This window comes from Entelurus aequoreus, linkage group LG10, assembly GCF_033978785.1.
Source record: "Entelurus aequoreus isolate RoL-2023_Sb linkage group LG10, RoL_Eaeq_v1.1, whole genome shotgun sequence".
Classification (NCBI taxonomy): Eukaryota; Metazoa; Chordata; class Actinopteri; order Syngnathiformes; family Syngnathidae; genus Entelurus; species Entelurus aequoreus.
The window spans coordinates 48,190,905-48,200,184 of record NC_084740.1 but is presented as its reverse complement, the minus strand read 5'-3'; the positions used below and the strand labels follow the sequence as shown (position 1 = coordinate 48,200,184).

Here is a 9,280-nt window from a genome sequence, read left to right as displayed (position 1 = left end):
CTCGTATGTAGAAGTGCACTGCAACATTTCTATTGCAGACAAAAGCAGTAATAAAGCCATAAATTACACTGTGATGAAACTAGGAGTGTAACAGTACACAAACATTTCGGTTTGGTACGTACCTCGGTTTAGAGGTCACGGTTCGGTTCATTTTCGGTACAGTAAGATATATAAGATATATACATTTTTTGGGCATTTATTTAACAAATTTGTAAACAATGGCATAACATACATATACACACAGGGTCCATTGCCAGGGTTAATGTGGTCAACATATATAAAATAAAAACTAAATAAGATAAGGCTCAGAATGGTTTCTTAACAAAACCTTTCTACATATAAAGTGATTTTTTAATTGATCGATTGAGTCTTTTATTAGTAGATTGCACAGTACATATTCCGTACAATTGACCACTAAATGGAAACACCCCAATAAGTTTTTCAACTCGTTTAAGTCGGGGTCCACGTTAATCAACATTAAACTGCCTCAAGTTGTTGCTCAGATTTTTAGGGGTGAACATAACAGAAGATCTATGCTGGGACATAACACTGCTTCTACAGTCGGAAAGGCCCAACAACGTCTTTTTTTTTTAAGGAAACTAAAATGCGCAAACATTCCGCAGAAATCAATGGTAAACTTTTACAACTGTGCCATCAGCAGTGTCCTAATTTACGGCTTTACCAACAGGCCCTCCAGCGAGTGGTTAAAGCGGCGGAAACAATTACAAGGACGATACTCCCAGAGATGAGTGCCATGTACACAACTCGCTGCCTAAAGAGAGTACATAACATCCTGAAGGACAGATATCATCCCGGCACATGGCCTCTTCAACCTGGTACCCTCTGGAAGGAGGTATAGATCGATTTGCGCCAGGACCACTAGAATGTCTCACAGTCTGTATCCCCAGGCTGTGAGACTGCTAAATGAACAGCCTGCCCCTTTGCTGCCCCGGACCATCTTTTTGCCTCACTCTTCACCACCTCAATGATTGTGCTCTGGACATTGCATTGCTGCAACATCAACGTAACACCCATCAGACATCTGACTGTTCCCACCCCCACACTCCTCTATCCGCAATCTTCTTGACAATGCTAGACTGTAGACTATGGTCAACCTGCACTTCAATGCAGTTTTTTATGCTGCTAGATAAAGCTCAAACAAAATCTCGTTGACATGTATGACTTAAGTGTTATTATGACAATGACAATAAAGGAATTGATAGATTGATTGATTTAAATAAAATGACAAAACGTTTCTTCTACATATAAAAAGTGCAACATTAAACAGTTTCAAGTCAACTCAGCCTCAGATTAACTTTTCTTTCCCCCCCAAGCCTGGCTAACTTGGCAGTAAGAGGATATATGGGCTCATTGTTCTTCCACCTTAGAAGTGGGTCAAAATCTAGTTTTTAATGCAATATGGACTTATATCTGCTGCTATAAAAACATTTGTTATTGCTTTAGCCCTACCTGACTCGCCGAGGAGAGGCTGCTTGAATGCGGTGGTGACGCTTCAAATGGGTTAGCATGTGTTATGAGAATATATGTGACAGCATGTGAGGTGAGTGTGTGGGCGAGCGAAGTGAGGGAGAGGTAGCGTTAGTGCGGGGAGTGGCTAGTGTTTTAATAATAATAATAATAATGGATTAGATTTTATATTGCGCTTTTCTATTGTTAGATACTCAAAGCGCTCACAGAGAAGTGGGAACCCATCATTCATTCACACCTGGTGGTGGTAATCTACATTTGTAGCCACAGCTGCCCTGGGGTAGACTGACGGAAGCGAGGCTGCCAGTTTGCGCCTACGGCCCCTCCGACCACTACCTATCATTCATTCATCATTCATTCACCAGTGTGAGCGGCACCGGGGGCAAGGGTGAAGTGTCCTGCTCAAGGACACAACGGCAGCGATTTGGATGTGAAGAGGCGGGGAGCGAACCTGCAACCCTCAGGTTTCTGGCACGGCCGCTCTACCCACTACGACATGTGTTTGTTGGATTGGCTGTGTGCAAGGGTGTTGCCCCCGAGAATATATCGGCCCTGGAGGAGTGTCTCCCCTGTGCTCCTCGACTACGGTCTGGGAGCCGGAAGCAGGAAAGGTGCAACACATGTTTGACGTGTTGTCAGAAGCAGCTGCTGAACAATGTCGGCAAACCTCCGTCCTCCATTGTTGTATCGCGCAGCCAAAGTGTTCCCAAACGGGAGATCTTAACGAGGCAGGAGGGTCTTCCACATGTTGTCCTAGCCCGGTCGCTGCTAGCATGTGTACTCATTCGGTACACCTCCGAACCGAAACACCCGTACCAAAACGGTTCAATACAAATACACGTACCGTTACACCCCTAGATGAAACACTGGAAGAGATCAAATACACACATTGGGTGACAAAAACATGCATACACACTACAGAAAACACATTAATACTTACTTATGAATACATCACCTAAAACATGGCACACCAATAAACGTGCCCTATTCTTATCATTAAACTATCAGATAATGTAGTTCTTTCATAATCTACTTATTTATTTTTGTATTGCTACATTTGAGTTGATAGTTATTGTGATAATAAAAAGGTAAATATTATAGGTGGGAATCTTTGGGTACCTCACCATTAGATCGGATTTCGATCCTTCTGGTGACGATTTGATTCAGAATCGATTCTCGATTCAAACAATTCTTTACTTGTATGGTAATTATAATAAAACCTTTTCAAAAAAGGTTACAAAACATTTTGGTTGAGTAACCATGGAGATGGCCTAAAAATAGAGATGTCCAATAATGGCTTTTTTGCCGATATCCGATATTCCGATATTGACCAACTCTTAATTACCGATTCCGATATCAACCGATATTTGTTCTGTTGTGTTTGTTGGGTATTTGTTCTGTTGTGTTTATGTTGTGTTACGGTGCGCATGTTCTCCCGAAATGTGTTTGTCATTCTTGTTCGGTATGGGTTCAGTGTGGCACATATTTGTAACAGTGTTAAAGTTGTTTATACGGTCACCCTTAGTGTGACCTGTATGGCTGTTGACCAAGTATGCCTTGCATTCACTTGTGTGTGTGAAAAGTCATAGATATTATGTGACTGGGCCGGCACGCTAAGGCAATGCCTTTAAGGTTTATTGGCGCTCTGTACTTCTCCCTACGTCCGTGTACACAGCGGCGTTTTAAAAAGTCATACATTTTACTTTTTGAAACCGATACTGATAATTTCCGATATTACATTTTAAAGCATTTATCGGCCGATAATATCCGATATTATCGGACATCTCTACCTAAAAACATTTTTAAAATGTGATTCTTAGAAAAATAAGAAATACAAATATAAACATTTTAAATAACTTTTTGAAAACTATGAATCAATTTAGAATTAAACATTTTTTTTAAATCACAAATCGGATGTAAATCAATTTTTTGAGCGCCCCTAGAAAATATTATTCGTAGTTAAAATTGTTATTACTATTATTGTAATAATTATAGTGTAATAATGATTATTGTCAATACTGTATTGATACTGTTCACTTCATTAATTTGTTTTCATGAATATTGTTATATTTGTATTGTTATAATTATAGTGTAATAATGATCATTGTCAATAGTGTATTATTATTGTTTACTTCATTAATTTGTTTTTATGAATATTGGTATCATATTTTATCTGCTGGTGTACCTTTGTTGCTGTTGTATTTTTATTGTCACTCTCGGTCTTGTCCTCCTCTTGTTCTTAAAATTCCCCCCTTATCTTCTTTCCAACCCTTATTTGATGTGGTTACTATTATTGAACTTATTGTTATTATCATAATTATACAATATTTTGACACAGAACAGGCATCATACAATAAATTACATCATAACTTCTGTAAGAAATAGTGAATATTGAGCTGGAAAAAAATGTAAAAGAGTCCTACTGAGCCAGGTGAGTCATCAGCTCCTCCATATTATATCCAGTTTTAGCACTGCACTCGTAAAACAAAGCTTGGTGCTGCTGCTTAGACCAGAGGAAGAGAGAATATATTTGATTATCCCAGCAGAGGCAAAACGTTCTTGAATGATAAATTGGACCTTACTTGTGCCAACTTCTGCCCATCTCTAGTCATCACTTTTCTATTTTCCGAAACGTCCGCCAGGTCAACCTTGTTCCCCAGCATCATCAGCACAGCGCCGTCGCACATTTTCTCCTGGGACACACACCACTTCACTTTACTCACTATAATGTGAGACATTTGAATTATAGTTATGTAATCAAGAATCATAAAATATTACTGGTTGTCAGAGGTGGGTAGTAACGCGCTACATTTACTCAGTTACATCTACGTGAATAACTTTTGGGATAAATTGTACTTCTAAGAGTAGTTTTAATGCAACATACTTTTACTTGAGTATATTTATAGAGAAAAAATGCTACTTTTACTCCGCTCCATTTATCTACATTCAGCTCGCTACTCGCTACTGATTTTTATCGATCTGTTAATGCACACTTTGTTTGTTTTGGTTTGTCAGACAGACCTTCAAAGTAGGATCTATCACATGCCTGCGTTTCACCAATCAAATAGTCACTGGTGACGTTTGACTCCGCTTCACCAATCAAACAGAGCCAGGCGGTCACATGATTAACAAGCTTAAGCTTACATGAACTCAACGTCAAATTTGAGGAAGCACATCGCGGTAAGTAACGTTAGTAGATATTTTGGCTGTCCCCGTAGGCTGATGTTAGCTTCACTGCTATGAATCACTGTCAAATGTACATCGTGTGGGGACATTTATTAACGCACTGTCATAGAGAGACAGACAAAGACACACACACGCACAGTCGCACACACACTCACGCATGCATACAAACACCAATCAGAAGTGCGCAGTGTGTTCCCAGGTGCAGCCCACACCTATCAGTTTATGGTTTGCGTAAAGGCTAACTTGTTATTTTCCTTTGAAATCTCTGCTTACTGAGCCTATGGTGCTGTTAAGTTATTGTGGCTCAATTTGCCTTAATTTTTTTTATGTTAATGTATTATTATTTAATATATATTATTGTTTTAGTTGCTTAAGAGATATTCCTGGCTCTGAATTTGCTCATTGCTATTTTTATGTTTTTGTGCATTATTTGTTGCCGTCATCATTAAACAAACAGGTTACTCATCAGTTACTCAGTACTTGAGTAGTTTTTTCACAACATACTTTTTACTTTTACTCAAGTAAATATTTGGGTGACTACTCCTTACTTTTACTTGAGTAATAAATCTCTAAAGTAACAGTACTCTTACTTGAGTACAATTTCTGGCTACTCTACCCACCAACGCTGGTTGTTCATCAACCAGCCCACCCACCTCCACTGATTCCATCCACCCTCTCACAGCGGTGAAGGAGGCCGCCTGAGTGACATCATACACAACCAGAACGCCATCAGCCTTGCGGTAATACTGCTCCGTGATGCAGCGAAACCTGCAAACGTGTGGAAAAAAGTAAAGAAGGTTAGTAGCAGACTAAAACAGCTCTAAATACATCATGTGGCATACCCCAGGGATCAATACTGGGACCAACATTCTTCAAATTACATATGTAAAGTTAGAAAAATCCTAAAAATCGTATTATTTGCAGACAATATGACCCCATTTTGTTCCGAAGAGAACACACAGAAGCCGATACAAACAGCAAAAATTATGCAGAAATCAAACTATAACTGTATACCCAAAAAAGAGAAAAAAAATCTCAAAACAGGAGAACTATAATTTTAGGGAAAAAGTTTAAATAATTGTAAGGAAGTACAACACTTAAAACCTTTAGCATATCAGTATGTGGAATTAAATTATGGAATGAGTCAAACAATGTACTGATAAGATCAAGTTTAGGAAACTGTTTAAATTCAAAGTGTTTACAGCAATGTTCCCTCTAAAGTGCGCGCCTGTGCAATTGCGCACTGCTCAAGCGTCCTCTGCGCACGGCAAATCTATGCCACGCACAAAATCAAATAAAAAAATAAGCGCGTAACAATTTTCGACACACGGACACGACAGAGAAAACAGTTTTCGTCATCATTGTTCAAATATTGTAACGTCTGTGGAGACGCTTTGAGGACATGAATTCCATCGATCACTTTACTGAGCAAAACTCTTTATTGTCGGCCATAAACACATCACCAAAACATTAGTAAAAAAAATGATATCTAGCAAAACTGGTCATTTTCTGCAGTACAACCAGACCAAAACCAACTTTGTTATATTAACAACAGCCACTTGCTCTTTCTCACTTGCGCCAACACATTCACATATGGCACTTAGCCAGTGATGCGTTTACAGCCACACAAGAAGTCGGACAACTCCAACACCACACAAAGTGTCATTCCAGGTCGTTACACTATGATTTACCAATCAAATGTGTGCTTATTCTAGTGTAATTTATTAGGAATCTTAATTTATAAACATTAATCATGAAATGCTGTTAGTATATTAAATAAATACTAATAAAAATTAATTTTTTACAAACAGGAAGTTGGAGGAATGTACACTTGATCCCCTGCTTACATCTCATTGTGCAACATGTGAATGTTTTAATGGGAACTAAATGCAATGTCTGAAAGGGTTACAAATTATTTCCAAAGCAGGACCTCCACCCAGACAAACAATACAAGTACGCAGTTCATGAAAAACAATATTTTTTGTTATTGTCATTGGAAGTGGACCTAAACACTTATATTAGAAAATAATCTCATGGAAATGACTGCTGTCATTTGATTATAATAAGAGAATGTTGTCTGTCTATCTGTGTTGGCCCTGGGCTCCACTGAATGCTAAGGGAGTGTTTGCATTTGCTCACACACATAAAAAATTAGAGGGAACATTGGTTTATAGAGTATAAGGAAGAATACTGATAAACATGTAGTCAACTTATTGAATAAGGTGATCATTTAATTTATTTCATTATGTGAATCACAACTTGTAGCTATTCATGAGAACTTTATTATTGATTTATTTATTATTTGTATATTTGTGTAACATATCGAGCACAGAGTGAACAAACGTGTTAGCAAATGCTATGACACAGTAAAAGGGGTATGATTAAACACACTCTGCTCCTTCCTACTCTTTTTCGGACATGTAATGAGAAACTGGAAATATGTGATGCACAATATTGTAACTGTACGCATGCTCGAAATAAACTAATACCATAAAAAAGGCGAAGTGGACTGACCTCTCCTGGCCTGCAGTGTCCCATAGCTGGAGGGTGATGGAGGTGGAGCCCAGAATGAGCGTCCTCATCTGGAAGTCTATCCCTATAGATGCAAACAAGCTAATAAAAGGAGCGAAGGACATGTTAAAAGGCTTTGGAAGGGTGATAAAAGCTTACCAACAGTAGTGCTCAAAGGACTGCAGAAATGTCCTGTGCAGTAGTGCTGGATGAAGGAGCTCTTACCCACCCCTGTGCTACCCAAGAAGACCACCTTGAACACCTGCTGAGGACTCACGAGTCTGTTCTAAAAAGGTCACATTTCCTTGCAGTAAGGAAGGAGTTTTACTCTGTCTCTGCTGTAGCTGAAATTGATATGGTTTGAATAATTTGATTAATGTTTTTTTCCTACCTGTCCAATGCTCTCACAGTCACACCTGACTTTACATGACGGATGGCAACTCTGAGATGTGTTTGATTTGACTGCTTTTTTCTCTTTGACAAGCTCCAACTCATCACATGAGATCGGGCGTCTTCAGCGTAGGTAAGTCGGTACACAGAAGGCGTTGTTGAGATAAGACAGTACACAGTGGGTGTCTGCTAGCTCGCACAAACCTTTGCAATGGCTTGTCTTGGAGAATGTACTGCCCTATGACTGACCCTCTTTTCAGCAAACTCTGCGCCATATTCAGATTCTGAAAAACGGTTTTGTGGGAAGGGAGAAAGAGGAAATTAGCTGTGATATGATGTGAAATATTAATTAACACTATCACCTTCACCTGTAGTACAATAAAAAGTTACCAAGTTCTCAGTGGCGACATTTATTCTGCGGCACTTAAAGCTTCACAGGTTAAGCACACTCATTTGATTGCAATTGATGCAGGACAATACAAGGTACTAATAAAACCGGTCATGTTTCACGCATTTTGGAGATTATTATCCACTTTGTCTCTTAGTCTTACTGTGCACCGCCTTTATTTTCATACCCACGTGAGGAACAGAGATGTAATAAATTAAGACGCAGCTTTCCCTGTTTGCTAGAAGCATCAATGTTCAAAATAACACACAGAATGAATGTCTTTTCAATGTCAGTCAGCCCACGCATCCACACTTGACCAAGATGCTGACTGAGTTCAGTCAGGAACAAGCTGCCATTCAAAGGAGGCGGGAGAGGAGCAGTGCGCCGGTCCCAGACTTAGCTTAGGGGGGATAAATGTGCTGCTTCCATGCGGTGTAAAAGTCTGCACTGAAGTCATATGTTAGCGGCGGAGGAGAAAGGAGCGGGCGTCTGTGACTAACCCTCTTCTTTGTCAGTTGGGCATCTTTCTCGTCCCGAAGGTTTTTGTTCATGTCCCTGCAGACCAAAGTAACAGTGGTTACTAATAGATTCTGATTCTGATTCTGATTTAGGTACAGCTGGAAACTCTGAGATCCAATACGTGACTCACGTAACATGAGCAGTATTTCAAATGTTTTTCCCCTTAAAAAGTAAATCTCAAGTATTAATATTGTAGTTGTAATTATGAAGTAATATTACGAGTAATATTTTGCCTCTCATCAAGAAAGTTGAATGCAAAACCAAGCATGAGTCAACTTGTGAGGTATTTTTCTGACGTATTGAGAGGAATAACACTTTGCTGTTCGGAGTATATTTTACCGGTAATTAAAAAAAACAAAACACGTTGCTATGGACTTACCTTAACAGCTCTAGTTGTCTGAAGAGACTTTCCTTCTCTTTTTGCATGTTTCTTGACACCTTTATCACATTTCTATGATGAAAAAAGAGATAATTTTCTTTTCAATTTCAAGTAGGTCTAAGGTGATGTATTTGGGAATAATGACATATAGATTAATTCAAGATAAGAATAGTACATTGACAATACACTCTGAAAACAAACTAAATGCAGATTCACCTTTAACTTTACATTACCAACAAAACATATTGTATTATTCTCTTCAGTCTGAGTCAACGCTGGTAAAAACGTTCGTGGACAAGATAATTTGTAGCATATTTTGTTGATACAAAAGCAGGTGTGTCAAACTAATTTTATGGAGGGCCACATCACAATTATGGTCATATAGTACTGTATTTGAATATAAACGAATAATAGCCTTC

General features: G+C 38.8%; 1 protein-coding gene across 4 annotated transcripts in view; it reads right to left on the bottom strand.

Moving 5' to 3' along the window:
• cracr2b (calcium release activated channel regulator 2B) overlaps positions 1-9,280 on the bottom strand; it is a 29,111-nt gene that overhangs the window by 940 nt on the left and 18,891 nt on the right. For 3 of the 4 annotated variants that reach the window (XM_062061070.1, XM_062061072.1, XM_062061073.1), the window contains exons 9-17: positions 8,862-8,933; positions 8,464-8,518; positions 7,780-7,859; positions 7,577-7,697; positions 7,345-7,471; positions 7,189-7,270; positions 5,328-5,442; positions 4,071-4,181; positions 3,912-3,991 (exon numbers count right to left, since the gene is read on the bottom strand). In XM_062061070.1, the coding sequence (XP_061917054.1) occupies positions 3,912-3,991; positions 4,071-4,181; positions 5,328-5,442; positions 7,189-7,270; positions 7,345-7,471; positions 7,577-7,697; positions 7,780-7,859; positions 8,464-8,518; positions 8,862-8,933 (843 nt within the window). The remainder of the gene's footprint in view (positions 1-3,911; positions 3,992-4,070; positions 4,182-5,327; positions 5,443-7,188; positions 7,271-7,344; positions 7,472-7,576; positions 7,698-7,779; positions 7,860-8,463; positions 8,519-8,861; positions 8,934-9,280) is intronic. The other variant, XM_062061071.1, reaches the window with a different exon arrangement.